An 18,386-nucleotide genomic window follows, 5' to 3' on the forward strand; every position below is an offset into this window, starting at 1 on the left:
ACTATTGATTTATTTGACTGTAGTGCTCTGTACAAAATTCCTATCTTTTATTTTATAACGTTACATCGCTATTTGTTTTGTTTTTTTTATATAATCAATATTATACCTTTCGCAAGTATCTATATGAACATTATTAATCGTAGTCAAAGTACAAATATATTTTAAATGTCCACTTTCAGATCGCTATTTCTCTAACATAGACATTCTTACATTCATAAATATACATTTCAATTTGCACCCGTATAATTAACTCTAATGGAATAACGTGGGTGTGGATTTAATAGCGTAAAAGGTTTTGTTACATTATTGGGTATTGTATTGGTGTTTGATACAAATGTGAACTACCTTCATATCTATCCTGGGTATGGTACCTCGTCGAAGCCGCGTTCGAATCAGATTATTTTCTATTTATTATTCTTGAATATTACGTATGAAGTACATATGAAGGAAAATATGTTAATTTGAATATTCGTCACTTCGTCTGTGTTATCTAGTGGATGCTTGCTGGTTTCCCACCTTCTAGTTATAAATACATACATCGAAGTGTCTCTGTATGAAAACGAGTCTCTCGACTTATCCGTACAATTGAAAATAGTACAGATATAAATGTCGCAATTTCTGTCGTAGTCTATTCGTAGCTTAAAAATACTTTTTAAAACCTAAATGGTATTAAAAACTATCAAACATTCTTTTTCGTTATCAAAAAGGAAAATTTTATATTACTTTTATCCGTGAGTGTACTCGTTATACGTGGGACACTCAGAAAGTTTTGCGACTCTAAAAAAAATTGTTCTATAGGTAAATATATTTTTATTACATCTTTTCAAAGGACTCTTCACTAGCCTCTATACAAAGTTTCATGCGTCTGAACCAGTTTTCGAAACACTTTTTCCAGTCCGCCGCAGACACCTCGTTTACAGCCTGCTCCAACGCTGAGAGCGCATCATCCGGCGACGAAAATTGAATCCCTTTGAGTTGATTTTTTATTTTTGAGAATAAGAAGAAGTCACACGGTGCTAAGTTAGGGCTGTAAGAAGGGTAACCCAGGAGTTTGACCGGTGTGCTGTCTAGGAAGTCCCTCATTTTGATTGCGGTGTGGGCGGGCGCATTATCGCGGTGGAGCAGTAGCGCGCGGAGACCTGTGTTTGGTTGCTTGTTGCTCACAGCAGAGAAAACTTCTGCCAAGTATTTGGTAGTATACCATTCGGCGTAAATGGTTCTTTGGTTTCGTAAAGGAATTGACACCAAGTAGCCAGTCAATTTGAAAAAATTCACGATCAAAATCTTCCCTCCGCTTCTAGGTCGCTTTACTTTGGTAGGCGTCGATTCGTTTTGAAACACCCTAACCGTCGACTGGCGCTTTGTTTCTGGATCGAATTGATAAATCCAGGATTCATCACTTTTAACGATGTCGTAAACACGCCGAGACTAGCCTGCTTCAAATTTGTCTATCATATCATGGCACCAATCCACCCTTGCCTGCTTTTGAACATCGGTGAGGTTGTGCGGCACCCTTCGTGAAACTATGCTCTGCACCCGTAGATGCACGTGTAGAAACTCGTTAAGGCTTCCTGATCCAATCTGCAGTATATGCTGAATCTCTTGATATGTAATTCGTCTATTGTCTTGGACCAAATTTTTCAGTGCTAGCACGTCTCCTTCCGTAACAGCCGTCAAAGGGCGACCACTTCTTTCTTCATCCCCCAAAGTTAGTCGACCTCGCTTAATTTCATTATATCAACGATACACGGTTGCCTTAGAAGGGCCTTCATCCAATAATACCATTTGAAGTCTATCGTACGATTCGTCCGGTTTCAGGCGACATTTAAAATCGTAAAAAATCATAGCGCGAAAATGTTCTCGACGCAAATCCATTTTTCAATGAGACACGGTAATTTTAATAAGCTCGCAGAAAATGTGTAGGGTAGTTTTGAATTTAGAACGTACCTATTTTTACTTATAACTAATCATATTTTTAAATAAATTATAACAGACCAGTCTCACATACATAAAAACTTTTTTTCGCAATACTTTCTGAGTGACCTGGTACATGACATAAACGAGTGAGTAACGTGCATACCAATCCATCCTTTATCCTTCCTACCATGAGGTCAGCGGCGAGCAGCAGAGGTCGCTTCCGTTCCGTCCGAGGTAATGCCACCGAATGCCAAAAAATTATCATAACTCCTGGAAAAGTTATTGAACAGTAAACACGTATAGATGTTAAAACAAATATAGCGGCTTTGCGATGACCAAGTAATAAGGATTTTATAGTTTGGTGAGCTGAGGAACTGCGATCAGTTGTGGCTATCAACTTACAATAACACGCCAGAATACTACGGTGAGCATCTTTTGTGTACAGCAAAGTACATTTTATGTTATGATCTGCAGTGGTAAGAGAACAATGCAGAAACATGGGCGTGTTTGTGTGCGGCGCTGCTTGCCACACGCGGCCGCGTAAACAAACACGCGCACGTGCCGCAACTTGCCGCGCTTGCGCGACTCTCGCGGTCGATAGTCCACGGCGTCGCGGCCCCTCACCACTATGACCAACTCCCCAAAGCTGTGGATACGTGCAGTATTTCACCAGTCTGGGTAACATTTTCACCAGTCTGGATGACTACGGCCAATGTTCGCTATAACTGCAACGTAACTTTTGTTTTAGTTAGTCTCGTCTTGTTACATTTCTAAATCAAGGACTGAATCTTACAAGATGTTTTTATTAACGACTGAGCAACAATTTTAAAGCAGTTAACAAAACATAAAATAACTTCATGTACTGCGTCACTCATTTAGCGTCTCGGTCTTCCAGACTTAGCGTTGCCAGGCGTGCGGATGAAGCCGTACATAGGTAGGCTTTTTGGTTGCGTGTCCGGCCAAAATAAACAGTTTTTGTTAGGCTTTTTACATTTCCCAAACGAGAGTGTACCTATTAATACTGAGACAAAATCGTAAATAATATAGGGTGTCCGACCTTTCTACCCAAACTGGCTGGTCTGTCCGGCTAGTAGGTTTGGCGACCTGGCAACCCTATCCAGACTCCCTTAATGAGTAGGAATTAAACAGAAAGTTGGCGTGAATCTTAGCTTATCCATTTTAACGATGAAACTCCCACACAATAATACAAATACTACAGTAGGTGATGGATTTGTGAAAAGCAAAGAACAGAGGAGCGAAATCTCCGCCCGCCCCCTTCACGGCGGCTGTGCAAAATCAATACTTTGGGAATGTATAGGGGACGTTATGGCGCATTCTGCCTCGCCTCGATACCGTACAGATTTCTGAAGCTGCCAGAGATGTATATACGTACAAGTAGTAAATTATTATCACAAGCAAGTTTTTATTTTAAACGAGGGCTGATGAGATCCGTGGAGTGGGAGGGGTAGGAGGAGGCGGGGGAGGGAAGCGCGACCACTCAACCTCAACCTCCCTTATCAACTCGCGTGCAATTTTCTTTACACATTATGAAATAACAAACATTTCTGTCATCCACTCGCGTAAACATACATATGTCAGTTTTGTTTACATGTGTTACTTCGACAACGTCACTTGCTATCGATGTTGTTGAATGATTTTACCTCAGTAAACTTTTAAATATTACATTTTTAATATGATAATTTTGAATGCGGACACGGACACACACGGAATGTAACTTTATGAACATTATTATCAACCTGCCCTTGTCCCGGCAGTCCTTATGCACAGTCGACACAATATGTGGTACTCTTCCATATATTTCTATCAGCCGTCATATCTGAATTCACTCCCTTCTTACGCATGTCCTGTTTCACGCAATTCATCCAATTCTTCCTCTTCTTTTGTCACCATCGATTCGATTTCATCATCTCTTTATGAACATCTTACAAAATTAAATCTATTGTCTATAGATACATTTTTTTAAAGTAACAGCTGCTGTGTTCAAATCATACAGGATGTAGGAATGTTGTATACAACTTTCACATCGATTGTGATCTGGCGGGGCTTGGCGCCTCGCGATCGATTCCCGCCACATCCCCTCCAGCTGCTTACCCGACGATCTCAGGTGTACATTACCGTTAAAAACCTTTTTGATTCACATACAAATAGGTACATAATAAGGCTACTTATGATGTTACCAGGTCAATAGACGATTGGAATGACAATTCAAATTTCCCTATAATTATCGCAAGCAACGTAGCAGATAACACGTAAAATTAAATTTAATAAGACGAAAATTTACCTTTTAATCCAACAACGAAAACTTTGTTTAAGTCATTGTTTTAAGCTTCTAGAAATTGAATTTACTTTTTTACGAAGTAAAAGTTTCACTTAATATAACATTGAATATTAGATAACATTTTGATATTCATCTGTTGTGTCTTAAACCGCATTTTTTTTTAGCATTAAGCGCTCAGTGCTCATTTATCAATCAATAATGGTAACAGATATGCCTATTTCTTTACTTTCAATTCAAAGATTCCTTACGGATGTTCACAGATTTGTAATCAAAAACGTTATATACCTATAGCCTCACTTATTAAATTTTTTGAGACTATGTAAAATTATAAAAAGTCAATAATTAGCAATATATAGTAAGGACTAGTTTTAGCATTATCACCCGTACTATTTCAAGATAGGTTTTGTCCGCTATTGTATGTTTCAGATAAAAGGCTTACTTTTCTTATCTAAAATATGCCGTTAGCATCTTTATTGGGCCGTGTACCTAAGTGTGTGTGAATGCAAGTGGATAAGAAATTCTGATAAACTGTATTGTGAAATATTCGACGTCTGTACATACAGATGGCAAAGTAACTCCGGCTAAATTTATGTTGAGAAACGCGATTGATTCGTCATTCACCACGTTTACCTGCCCACGTAACTGTTCTTCCCGATTCCCGGGCTCGGGCGCTTACAAAAACTGATGGGTCTTCATTATTAAAAATCAAAGCACAAAACAACAACACAAACTGAACTGACATGCATGGCGGCAAGCGGCGTTGCCGCGCCGCGCGGCTGACTCGTCACGTGACGTCATGTCTCAAGATGGCCGTCGTACGGGTTGCCACCTCCCCGCACCGCACCCCGCTCCCGCCGACAGCCGGATCCGACCGCGTTGCTGTAATAATAATTCAGAATGCAGCCAGAAAGGAAACCGCGCGAGAATAGATTGAAATTTAATGCATCGAGCGCGTCGGTTATACGCGTTAGCGCTAATTGTTATTCTACGAAGGCAGCTGTTTACTTTCGTTGAATAATGTCGGCTCTGTTAGCGGAATCGAGGCGTTGTTGGGATGTGCTGAGACTTCATGATTCACTCCGGCAGGCAATCGGCGCACAGTTACGTCGTAATTATTGATCGTGAAATCATCGAGTTGACAGTGCAGCGCAGTTCGCAACGCCGCCGCACTGACATCAACACGACAGTAAAACACCAACAAACTATAATAAGCGCCCTCGAACGTATTGGAATTGTTATCGATTGCTGAATCACTTTTTGTTTACGAACTCATTTTACCTCGACCGCTAGTTTTTTCTCCCGCTTGGACATGATTTTACTAGACATAATATTAATCATTAAATATGTTTTTATTATTTTACTTACAATTTAAATACAGATAACAATAATGGACAGACAGGACAGACTCCTTATATATTTAAAAAAAAAAAACAATTCTGTGAAATGACTTTTTAACTGATACTTATTGCTAATGAAAACATCATTCATTAACTTTGCCATTAAACTCTTCTTTACCTATCCTACCTGCCTATTTAATATACTGGGTAGTCGTAAAACTCAGAATTCTGTTCGGATTGGAACTCTGAAAGAAGTAAATGACGGGTAGTTGGGTGATATGAGTGCACAGGCCCGATGGGCGGTCGGCGGCACGTATCGCGGGCCAGCGCGGGCCAGCGCGGGGCGCGCGGCGGCGGGCGCGGCTAACGGCGCGTCCTGCGCGCGCTGACGTCACCGCTCGATAGCGGCCCGCCCCGCCCGGAGCCCGCCGCCCGCAATCAGTCTCCGTTCGGCCACCGCGCGATTCACACGTAGCGCAACGTCTCCCTACACGGATACGAATGTGAAACTGGTGTTTGCGTGTACCATGGTGATAGTGTCTCTCGTGGCAAGTACGAGTAATCAGTGACAATTTACAGAAGTAACGAAGAAAACCGATCTCTCCCGTTCCGCTCGACGGCCGGCGAGATGTCGGTGATGCAGAAGAGACAGCATTGCTACCTGTGCGACTTGCCGCGCATGCCGTGGGCTATGCTGCACGAATTCTCGGAGGCGGTGTGTCGCGGCTGCGTCAACTATGAGGGCGCGGATCGTATCGAAGTCGTCCTCGATACCGCCCGCCAGCTGAAGCGAGCGCACGGCTTTCAAGAGGGCAGAGGCCCGACACACACGAAAGGTGCGCACCGAGCGCCACTCGAGGCGCATCAGAACGGCGGCGAAACGACCGGCCGCGGCCAGCCGGCTCAACCCGCACACCATGCGCCCACAGCCGGGTTCCCGCTCCATCACACGCGTCCCACGCCCAGCGCAGGACTCTTAGCTGAATACGGCAGTCGACGCGAGGAGCACGAGGGCCGACGGCTGACACATTTAACCGCACACCATCTTCCACACGGCGGGGCGCGACTCGCACCCGGACTGACGCTAAAGCGACCGCTGGAGGAGGACGAGCACCAGTCGCACCACGAGCCGACGAAGCGGCTGCTGGAGGAGCACGCGCGGCCGCCGCTAACGCGCGGCGAGTCGCTACCGGCCGTGTCTCTGGCGGCGCCCTTCGCGCCCGACCGCGTCTTCAAACAGGAAAAGCACCCTCTGCGCACGCCTTCTTTCGACGCCACTTCCTTCAAAACCAACGGTAAGAAAATTCCTTTCCCCTTATCACGAACTAAAATGTCTGATTTTGTAAATACATGTTTCTATTTCTTTATACTTTGAACCTTTATTTGGAGAAGAATGAGTGCTTCATTATTTCTCGGAGGCTATGGTCCATTATATTATGATTAATACAACAATACGGTCTTGTATTTATTTATTGCCCGAGAGATAAGGTAATATTCTTCTCGGAAAATAAATGTCCATTCCATTGTAGTCGGCTGAGCCGAATTTAACGATTTAGGATCGATTAATTGTGTGCCAACAACGATGACATGTATTCGTTGAAAATTACGACTACCACTAAAACGAATGTTATGTTGTTAGTAACGCCGTAATACCAATAAGTTATCTATTATTTACGAAATTACTGAATAAAAAGAAATGTAGTAATAGATAAAGAGGATTCTTTGAATTAATGAGGCGTAATTGCTAAAATCAACTCATTTTTCGCAACCGTACTAAATTTTTTCGATGTTCTTTCGTAACGTTGACGTCCATAATACCAATCACCAGTAATCAAAGGGTGAAAACACATGATTAAGTGAACAATCTAACTGTTTTTTTTTAGTAATACAGTAAAATTTTTGGGACATTAAGTACCTTTCTAAGTACTTTAGTAAACGTTAAGCTTGCTCATATAATAGGAATTTGATGCATTCTGAATTACTTAATAAATTTTATGAAAATGATCAATTTATGTTTATATTATTTTATATTGTACAGAACTTAATCTTGCCCAAGCCAGTCTTTATTTCTATGACTGCGTGGTCTAGATAAGACTTTCCCTCTATCATAATGTGGCACATTAGTAAATAAGAATTACATTTGACTATTGTGCTAGTTTCCTCTCTATCATTATCTATTTATCTTTTTAGTCACTGAAACCATTTTATATATGGTATAGAAAAGTACTGGCCCTGTCAATATTTATTAAAATAGTTGTAGACAGAAATGAATTTGCTAGAACTCGTACAATATTGATAATATACCAATCTATTACTCATACGGTAATTGTACACAGTGTGACATGATGCAACGCAGCAGAAATGCCGTTGTTTACCAATAAGAATGTGGGTTAACATTGTAAAAATAGCGATTGGGAGTGACGCGTGCTTGCGATAAACCGCGATAGGCGACCGCGTACGTGTCCAACGAACGGCGCGGCGGTCGATTTGCGCAAGCGGTCGAGTCCGAGGCTCGATATCTAGGTAGGTGCATTTACACTCCGTCCATAAATACGAAACCGGTTCGACCGGTTAAGCGTTCTCGAAAGCGAGCCCGCGTTGCCGCTGGCGGCCTCTCGCACACCGACACGCCGCTACGCACTAATACACCGACACCCACGACGACACTCAGCGCGGCGCGGTGAGGTGCGGTGTGGCAACAGCGCGTGACGACATTCGCGCGCGACGTATGTAGGTAGGACCGGGCGAAAAAATACACCGGCTGCCTACGCTCCGTGGACTCGCGCGACCACATTCCGCTGGCGTGCGGGGAGCCGCGGCCAAAAAGGTCACCGCGTGACGTCACCGCTGCCATATGGGCTGCCATCGGACGACAGACACTCGCTCCCGCCCTTTTTATATCTGTTGTAATATTATTTTTTCTGTTTGTCTAAGAATAGTCTGAATTGTTTACATTCGAAATACTAACAACTTATACTATGTGAACACGTTTTTGTAATTATCAGAACAATAGAGCTAAAATCAAGGTGAGCGGATAATAAAAACTACAAAACTAATCTGAAATGTCAACATTAAAAAATATTGTACGTAGTGAAAACTGGATATGGACCGAAAATATTTTTGATATGTGTCGTTTAGCTGGCATTTGCGATTTTTGTCGCTACAGCCGATGTTTAGTTGTTTCCAATGTAGCTATTGCCTTATTAATGTTATTGTCGAGTTTAATTGTAGTCGGTATTTAACATGAAGGAAGTCGGTCGTGGTCGTATCCCGAATGTTGACGAGATGATCGCGGGTCGCGGGTCGCGGGCAGAACGGCAACGTCGCGCCGCGTCTGGTGGCGCTGCGGTGACACACGCTCGCTCGCAACGTAAGCGCACAACGAACGCAAGTTGTACCACAATGTGTGCGTGTGCGATGCGTGTACGTGTTTACTATCGCCCGCTGCACCTCCGCCCGCCGCCCGCCGCATGCCGCATGCGATGTGTCATTGTGACTCCGAGTCCGTTCCGATACACGCAGCGGAACCGGCGACGACGGCGACGCGATGCTACAAATATGTATATTAGAACGTATAAGCTTCGGAAATCATTAACAGAACAAACAGAAACGGAGTTGAGTCATCAAATTATATATGCGTCGTTTTATATTATATTATTTGTAATACAGTAGTTTTTTTGTTTGGATACTAATTATATTTAAATTTTCCCTTGTAACACCAAGCGTGCTTAAGTGCCATTTATTTATTGTTTACATTGCCTCGTTACACTATTCTCTACCATTATTATGGTATGTAAATTCAGAGTCAGTTTAACAAAGGATCGTTTGTTTAAATTTTGTACTTGTAACAGAAGTAACTGTTCCGTCATCAAAAATATTTGATGTATGTGTTGTATATCCTTCGGTGACATCATGTCGCTGCGTGCGTTTAATTTGAACAGCGTCATAAAAAAATCGTAGAAAAAAGGAATAAATAAAGGAAAAGTTGTTTCCCGCCTATTTGTATGCAGATTCACTAAACGTTGTCGGTCATGGTGTTAAGTTCGGTTCGGTTCGATCCTGAAAAGAGTTTGCCTCTATAACATTCTATTATAATGATTCCATTAATTCTGTGACAAATGATGCTTCTATGTAACATAACAACTCTGTGGATTACAATGATTTGCATGGCATACGTAGTGAGCATGTAAGGTGTTTCAGGCTATACAAGCAGTGTGGGCGGCGTCGGAGGCGTAGGCGGCGCGACCAGCGCTGCGCTCAGTAACGGCGCCGGCGGCTCCCCTCTAGGCCGCGCCGCCGCCTCTCCGCCAGCCGGTGGACCCTCTCCAATGGCTGCGCTCATGTCCGTGGCGGACACGCTGCCGCCGGGCAGTCCGCGCTCCGCCGGTGGCTCCCCCCCACAGCCGCCGCCCCAGCGCTCCAACAGCCGCTCCAGCCAGCACTCGCCCAATTCCTCAGGTGAGCACCCGCCTCGATGCCCAGTAACAGCAGGGCTCAGCGTTATCAAGCGCGGCAACACCAATACTTCAGTAGTTTCATGTTTCGGTTATTCATAATTTGCGAATGAATGTGACAACTCTTTTTAACGATTTCTTGTTAAGAACTATGTAAGCATACGTAAAACAAGAAATATTGCTAGTTTGATTTTCTCAAAAACCGTGTGAATAATAAAAATCGGAAGAGAGAAGTTTGTGTGATAAACGGATGGGTTGTGGGACGCGCAGCGGGTTGTGTGTGCCGAGTTTCGTACCGATCGGAGCGCGCCTCGTCCGGCCGCCGACGACCGCTGCGCCACCGCGCTGCTCGCTAGCCTTGCCACCTTTACACTCGTACTCTGATGTAACTGGAATCCATTGGCAAATATAAGTAGTTAAAAGAAGTGGTCAGTAAGTAAAGGTGGCAAGGGCCCGTAGAATGTACATTATGCGAGCAGAGCAGAACGCTTGCGCTGCCCGCTGGATGCTAACGGCTGGTTTGGTGCAGGCTCGAACGGCGGGCGGCGGTCGTCGGGGTCGCGGCATGTCTCCTCGACGACGTCGGTGTCGTCCAGCGAGGCGGCGGACGCGGACCCGCCGGCGCCGCTGCTCAAGTGCACGCTCTGCCAGGAGCGGCTCGAGGACACACACTTCGTGCAGTGCCCCAGTCAGCCGCACCACAAGTTCTGCTTCCCTTGCTCGCGGGACTCCATCAAGCGCCAGCAGGGCTCCGAGGTTAGTACACCGCTCTCTGCTGCCAATTCTGTCTTCATATTAATGGAGAATACTTATTGTCCATCTACTTAAAAAAATTACGATATCTATAATCGGTCTTAGCAGTTTTTGAATTGCTTTTAAATATTTGTAAATCGTTATATGTAGTCTCCATTAAATTTGTCAACCTTACGAGCGAGTTTTGTACAATGATGTTATATGAAGTAGTAAATCTCACGACAAGGCAATAACAAAGTCGTTCACTGTGTTACACGATCACGACACCGGCGCGGTGATACGACAACACTTGCGACAATTTCCTTCAACGCCTTCTGTGCGAAGCTCGCTCTTTATGTGTTTGTCATTTTGATTTAATATTGTTGAGGTATAAGAATAGTTAAAGACAATGTATCTGTGTGTTGCAGGTGTACTGCCCGAGCGGGGAGAAGTGCCCGCTTGCGAACTCGACGGTGCCGTGGGCGTTCATGCAGGGTGAGATCGCCACGATACTGGGAGAGGAGTTCAAACCCAAGAAGGAGCGGGAGACCTAGGGAAGCGCTGCCGCCTTCCGTCTTTACCTCTTGTCCCTCGCGCTGTGAGCAGCGGGAGGAGAACGGCCCCCGGGCCCAGCTGCGCCGGCGCACGCCCGCGCCTTCGGCCCCCGGACCCTGGGTCCTTGCGGCCTTTCGGCCCCCGGCCTCGCGGCCCCCGGCCTCGTCCGGCCCGACCGACACGGCACGACCGATGTGTATATAACTTTGTAAATAGTCGATTTAGTAAGAACCGTGTTCAGCGTTCATGGACACGTTGATTTTGTTAGTTTTCTGCGCCCCGCAAGGCGCTAGGCGCTAGGTGCCAGGCGCCAGGCGCGGTGACCGCGGCCCCGGCGGTCCTCGCAATATTCTGAATATAGTACATATCCGTTTTGGAAGATTTTACATAGATCTTTTACGTGGGACGCGACCGCCTCGCGCGGAGCTTCTTCTGATGCCATCTCTCAGTTACCTGTAGGTCCCGTACCGTAGTGAACTTGGCATTTATTTATGTGATTCTTATGTCTCGTCCGAGTTTGTGGCGAGGTAGGATGTAATTGTGAGGTAGGGGGAGGAAGGGGGTAGGACACACATCGCTCCATGTACAGACTAAGACCCTTGTATATTTGTATTTATTGAGGAGCATCGTGTGAAGTTTTTTATACAAGTAGTGTGAATATTTGAGAGTGGCTCGAGTTCCGTTACTGCGTCAGAACCGACAAAGTCCGGCGCTCGCTCACTTCAGTGTTGCGACCGCTTTAGTGTCAGGGGCGAGCCTAGTCATTTTGTGAATTGTCAAATTGTCAGATCCGCGAGCAACGCGGCCGTTATAGGAACTCTTAAAACTCGCTGCTATATTTGTATAAAGTGGAATTATCCTTATAATTATCATATTATGTATGTCATAATGTTAAACAGTTTGTAGTGTGTGTGTCAATTTCGAAGGCTATCAGAGACGGTCGCCTGCGCATTTTAGCCATTTCTAAAATTTAATAACGAGTAAAGAATATTCAAGGAATATTTTTTAAGGTTGTATCATATAAAAACTGATGAGTTCTTGAACAGATGTCAGTCTATTTTAATAATTTTGTATTTAAAACAAGAAATATGTATAATTAAGTTTGATGTTTTCCGATATTTTACTTTATTTTACATGTGGATTTTTGCATTCTATTTTATTTCCACTTATGTAAGGAATTGTTTTTATTTTCAAAATGTTTCCACGGAACTCTACACAGATAAGAGTAGAGTAGAGTGATATGTTTACGTACCGATGTTAACCCACTTGGTTTATTACATTCATTTAAGTTTACAAAACCACATGTTTATATTCAATTGAATCAAACTTTTCTTATTTATTAAACTTGTACATAAAAATACATAATGTACAAATATGTTTAGATTGTGTCTATCTGTAAATATGTAATGTTCACAGTCTGAACTGAACACAATAGTGGGCTGTACATTCAGTATTATTAAGAGCAGCGAGTCTTTTAGTTATATAACTTCAAATATTGAAAATGTACAAACATTCAAGTTATAAGATTTCTTTTTTTATGCATCGATTGCATTTTTTTACATGTTTTAATGTTATTTTGTAAAAGAGGCACTGATGAATTGAGATATGTTTATAATTGGTTTCTGAGACCTCAATCTCCGTAGAAAACATTATCTCTGTCATTGTCTTAGACAATACAGATATAACAATATTTTTTAAATAGTTATTTTGTTCTCAGAAACCCAGGATAAATCTCACAATGTTTCTCGACATAAATCTGATAGATTCGAAATTGATATTTAGTGTTATCCGTAGCCCGAGACCGCTGGGATCTTTGATTCGTTAATTTTATGCCAAAAAATGGCAACATTCTGTCGGCACAATGATGTGCATCTCCTTCTTCTAAGGTGACAAATATGCATGTATAAAGTCACTCCCAACTTATCTGATGAAAACAGTTACATCTGTAGATCTCATAAGATATGTAATAATTTTTGTCGGATTACATCTTTCAATAGATGTAACCGTTTTCGATGGAATCTATTAATTGATGTAACCTTTTTCACAGTGTTAATTGTACATATATTTTTTTTATAAACTTGTGTCTGTTTATAATTATATAATAGAATATTGTGTAGGGTATAGAAATAAATATAAAATAGTGCTCGTAACCAACATATATATATACTGGAAAGTCTCAAATTAATTTGCATGAAACATAACATATATAAATATCACAAATAAACTTGTAGCAGAGTGATAATACTATATAATAATAGTTTAACTGTCTCATGTTAGTTACATCTGTATGTATATAGATTTTATATGTCAAGGATCAAATCCATTGAATCTCGGTACATTTCCCTTTAATATCTTAAAAAAAACTTGAGAGGTGTGTTGGGACACCCGGATGGAACGAAGTTCCTTTCAATTAATTAGTGAAGGAACCAATGTTTATTCTATGAATAAAAAACTTAAGTCTTCACAAGAAGTACATTTTATTTCTATGAATTTTCGTTATATATTGTCACGTCGTTGCCATGGTGATATAGCAAAAGTGTCGTGACAACTTTTCGTAAGAATTTTTTCCGTCTAGCCCCCTTTCACAACGCGCGATAAGGAACTTCGTTCCAAAAACTATATTTGATTCAGAATGTCTAATTTATTAATGGTGTTGGACTAAAAAATGTATTGTAAATACTGATGTTTGTCAGTTTATCTGCATATTTGTCACCTGGGAAGTTTTGATTCCGCCTGAGTTGCAGGCTTTTTTTTGTCCGGATGTTTCCGGCAATGGAAATAGTTTTGAGACTTGTATCTTTATTGTAAGCAACAAGTGGAATGCTTCTATTTAAGACTTTCATGTAAATGTTGATGAAATACAATTGATGTGATTTTCTATTTTGGGAATTTTTATTTGAATTTTCCATATCCTATATATTTCCTTTGACCTATCTATTGGACAGTAATTACTGTCAACGTTTCTCAAATCATGATTTTTTTTTAATATTGGTCTATAAAATGGTCGATTTTTTCATGATTTTTTAATATAGTTTCATATATTTACCACAAATCACTATAATGTGTCAACTGGATCTGTTTTTTTTGATGACATTTTTTTTAACCTCAAAATTTATTAAATACAAAGTATAGATTGGTATAATATTGTAGAATTAAATTTATCAATGAAAGTAAAAGAAGGTTTAGAAATGAAAGTATTTTTGTTAGATAGATATAGTATATATATTATATATGTATGTAGAGGCATGTTGTAAAGTGGTGTTTGTGTTTGTCTGCAGAGCGCAGCGGCGAGCGGATGCCGGAGCCGCTGTGTCTCACGAACAGATGAGATCCGGCCCAACGGTTTACCCAGTCGATAGATATATGGTACGTATACAATCATTGATTATGTATATCCAACATGTTAGGTGTATTGAACACGATGACGTTTGACATAAGGGAATGAGTCGCTAGAGCTGATCTTCTGTAGCAGATAATTTTAGTAATTATGTATTTAGTTGTTTAGTCTATTTTTTCTAAATTCTAGGTTAAGAGCAGCAACAAGATGGAAATGGTTAATGTCAATGACGATGAAATATGGATTCCGACGCCGGCAATAAGTCCCGAGGACGAGGCGATGTTGGACAGACTGGGCGGTCTCCTGCGCGCCGCCGCCCGCGACCTGGCGCTGGTCTCCGGCCAGCTGGCCCCGCGCACTCCGCCCCCCACAGTCCTGCCCGCACCGCTAGACCAAGAGTTCAATGAAAAGGTCCGCATACAAGAAATAGTCAATGCTAAATTTCACAGATACAAAATTGAAGACAAACCTTTACCCAGAAAATCTCAAGAAACAGGAACTAGGAATAATCTGTGCATAAAACCTTTCCCTAAAACCGTCAATGCCTCTGTCCAAGTCAATCGACTGTCGAAATCGACAAAGACTTGTAAAAAGAACTTAGCTATATCGCGTACCAAAATTGTACAAATCGATGAACATTTTAGTGATAATGTAAAAGATTCTAAACTTAATAATGGTAAGTGTAGTGCTAATGGTCCTTTTGTTGCATATAATGAATTTTCCTACACCTACGAGGAACCTAAAGTGAAGAATTGTAATCAGAAACCACTGCATGTACAAGAGATGCCCAGCATTAATATCAGAAGTGAACTAAGGGAACAGAAAGTTTTACAATTGGATATCATACCTGAACAAAAGGTGACTCCCGACAACATAGAGACGCCGAGTAATGTTGCCGTCATTGCCTTGCAACACGAAACCGCACCTAAAGTCGAAAAGAGAATCACACACTACCCGCAAGTTATACAAACCTCCCCTCTCCCCGCCAAGCCCGCCGTCAGAAGGGTGTCTAAAATGTTACCCTGCGACACCAGTGAATCAACTAATAATTTAAGTTCAGACGCACAAGATAGAACAGTAAGTCAAAAGGCCCACAAACCTGTGCGATTTCAATCTCGACGATTATCTGCAATCGTAGATAGTAAGAGTAAAAACAATGCTAAAAGCAAAATTACAACTAAAACACAAAATCACCGCAACATTGACGAGTGGAAGAAAAAAATAAACACTATTTACGGTCTCCCATCCACATCTAGAAATCGCAAAACAGGTCCCAGTGAAAAGTTAAAAAAATCGCCCAAGAAATCTAATACAGTTCGAGACCAACAAAATTTAAAATCTCAACTGAATAATGCTGAGTACATCCCTTATACAAAACTAACACTGGGGGGCATTAAAGTGAGTGATATTGAAAGAGAAATATCCGATATCCCCGACAAAAATATACCTCTCAGTCCGATCCTTGATAAAATATTGTCCAGTCGAGAAAATTCTTTTTATAACAATCCCACAAAAGAAGGAAACAAACATGTTCTCACAACGTCTGATGAAAATTTACTCGAGGAAGTGTTGGATATTGAAAGAAATGTTACCAAAACTCTGCGGAAAAATGTCAAGGAAAAGGTATCGCCCTCGAAATCTAACCTGTCCAGTGAAAGTGAGAAGAGTGATAAACATATGACTTACGCTGACGACTTTGAGGAGGAACGAAATGAACAGGAGAACTCGTTGTCTGACGATGAACTAAAAAATGCTCCCGGAGATGACCCACACGAGAATATTAATGAGGACGTTAAAACGCACGCTCACAATGCTACCTATACGAAATCCTCAAATCTCTCACTTAAAAACTCCGTAGATATTTTCGAATTCGTCCACTCGATAGATGTGCAAGATCATGCGACTCAAAGCAACCCCGTGTACAAAATATCACTGAAAGCGACCCAGACCTCGCCCAGAAACATACAACCTATACACAATGATCTCTGGCCTACGGAAAATACTAGAGATGAGACGGACAAGATTTTAAACGAGGAATTAATCAAAAAACTGATAATGGATGAATGTTCAGATATACTGAAAAAGAACTTGGCACAGCCCTCCACGTCCAAAAATAAAGAAGAAGGTAAGAAGAACTTTGCGGCGTCGCAGAAAAATACGCAGACGTCGCCCGCGCACGTGCGGAGCGTCATGACGTCACCGACCAAAACTAAGACTCGGACGACGTCACCGCTCGCGCTGGCGCTGACAGTGGACCGGCAGACCAGCCCCGCTGCGCCCGCGCATACCCAGGATCTGCGCATTGATCTGGACGAGGTCAACGAACTGGCTCTGTCGATCAATCTCTCCTCGCCCCGGTTCAGCTTACGACTGCCGCGGACGTCCCGTGATGTGCTGTCCAACCTCGACGCCACCCCAAACAAGTTCGGAAACCAGCCACATAATCCTACAACAGTTAAATTTATCAACAAGTGCAGCAGTTCAAGTTCAGCGGACGGCGACTACTCGTCGTCAGACATAAGTAGCCTCGGTGAGATCGAGCGTAAATTTAAAAGAAAGATAAGGAAAAATAAAATTCCTACAATATCCGAATCGAGCGGTTCTTCGATCGTATCTAAATATAGTTCAGATATTTCCAGTGTCATTTTACCTTTAAGAAGTGAGGGGGAAGTTAGTGCGGGGAGAGGGGATGTAAGGAAATCTAGATTTAGTAGAAGTGAGGGGGAAGTCAGTGTGGGGCAGACGTTGCATTGATGAGCCAAGTTCTATGTTAGTCATTTGATAAATGTCAGCCATATTTGTCTGACCACATGCAGTCGTCTCAGTGTTTCTGAATATTATGTAGTTATTCAGTAGTTTGTGTAAATACATAATGAGTTGTATATAAAAACTATTAATGTACGTATATAATAAGTATAATTAACATGTTAAGGGAATATTTAACATTAAGTTTAAACTTAAAATTCGGTAAGTTTCTGTAAATATTGTAACTATGAAGTTTACTCAAACTAAATACTTTATCTGTGGGAGTAGTTTTAAATGTTTTTTATAGATTCACTAGTTGAGTCAAAGTTAAACTTTAATGTTTATTTTGTGCCTTGTAATAAATTGTAGATAAGATTGTGTTGAGTTGCATTTCACTCGCCTTCAGTACAAATCTGTTATCACAAATTGTTTGTGATGTTTTAATGTATATTGATGTATTTTTTTATTTTGCCATTTTTTTGATTATATTTTAAGCTTAAATAAAATGTTGTGCGATATGTCATTTATTGTTTTACTAGCTGTAGCCTACGACTTTGTCCGCACGGAAATTAAAAAAAAAACGTAATAAGGCCTATAGGTCCTTCTAAGCTATGTTTTAAATCTGTGCCAAATTTCATTAAGATCGATTGAGCCGTTCTGAAGATACTTTCAAACAAATATCCATCCATCCATCCAAATGATGATGAGAATAAAGGAAAACTTGGAGAAATACCAAAATGTCGTCTTTAATTAAAATATAACTACGCCAAGGGAAGTGGATAATTAATGAAACAACTTTATACTTAATATTATTTATTTCTAACTAAAATTTTCTAAAATCAATTACAAAAACATTGATATAAAAAATATAAACCCAAGTTTATCTTAACTAAATCAATTAACATAAAAAAAAAATTACGTAAAAAAACTCTAACTTATATAGAAACGGCTAAAACACTCACGTCTATATATCCGGTGTCGTCACCGACTAGTTTCGAGCCCTTCGGGGG

The 18,386-nt window shown here is 41.5% G+C and overlaps 2 protein-coding genes across 2 annotated transcripts in view; both read left to right on the forward strand.

Annotated features, from left to right (window-relative positions):
• LOC106708431 overlaps window positions 1-17,473 on the forward strand; it is a 70,510-nt gene extending 53,037 nt beyond the window's left edge. Inside the window, exons 4-5 of the mRNA XM_045680958.1 lie at window positions 14,573-14,660; window positions 14,821-17,473. Of these exons, the coding sequence (XP_045536914.1) occupies window positions 14,573-14,660; window positions 14,821-17,385 (2,653 nt within the window). The 3' untranslated portion in view covers window positions 17,386-17,473. The remainder of the gene's footprint in view (window positions 1-14,572; window positions 14,661-14,820) is intronic.
• LOC106708432 (interferon regulatory factor 2-binding protein 1) lies at window positions 5,980-11,447 on the forward strand. Its single transcript, XM_014499938.2, has 4 exons — window positions 5,980-6,848; window positions 9,754-10,011; window positions 10,537-10,763; window positions 11,168-11,447. Exons 1-4 carry the CDS (start codon window positions 6,182-6,184, stop codon window positions 11,291-11,293), a joined length of 1,278 nt encoding a protein of 425 aa, XP_014355424.1. The 5' UTR covers window positions 5,980-6,181; the 3' UTR covers window positions 11,294-11,447.
• Window positions 17,474-18,386: the final 913 nt, after the last annotated feature.

This window comes from Papilio machaon, chromosome 14 (assembly GCF_912999745.1).
Source record: "Papilio machaon chromosome 14, ilPapMach1.1, whole genome shotgun sequence".
Lineage (NCBI taxonomy): Eukaryota > Metazoa > Arthropoda > Insecta > Lepidoptera > Papilionidae > Papilio > Papilio machaon.

Coding starts and splice junctions, on each gene's coding strand:
- LOC106708432 (XM_014499938.2), top strand. CDS start 6,182: ATGTCGGTGATGCAGAAGAGACAGCATTGCTACCTGTGCGACTTGCCG. Junction 6,849..9,753: donor CACTTCCTTCAAAACCAACG/GTAAGAAAATTC, acceptor AAGGTGTTTCAG/GCTATACAAGCAGTGTGGGC. Junction 10,012..10,536: donor GCACTCGCCCAATTCCTCAG/GTGAGCACCCGC, acceptor GGTTTGGTGCAG/GCTCGAACGGCGGGCGGCGG.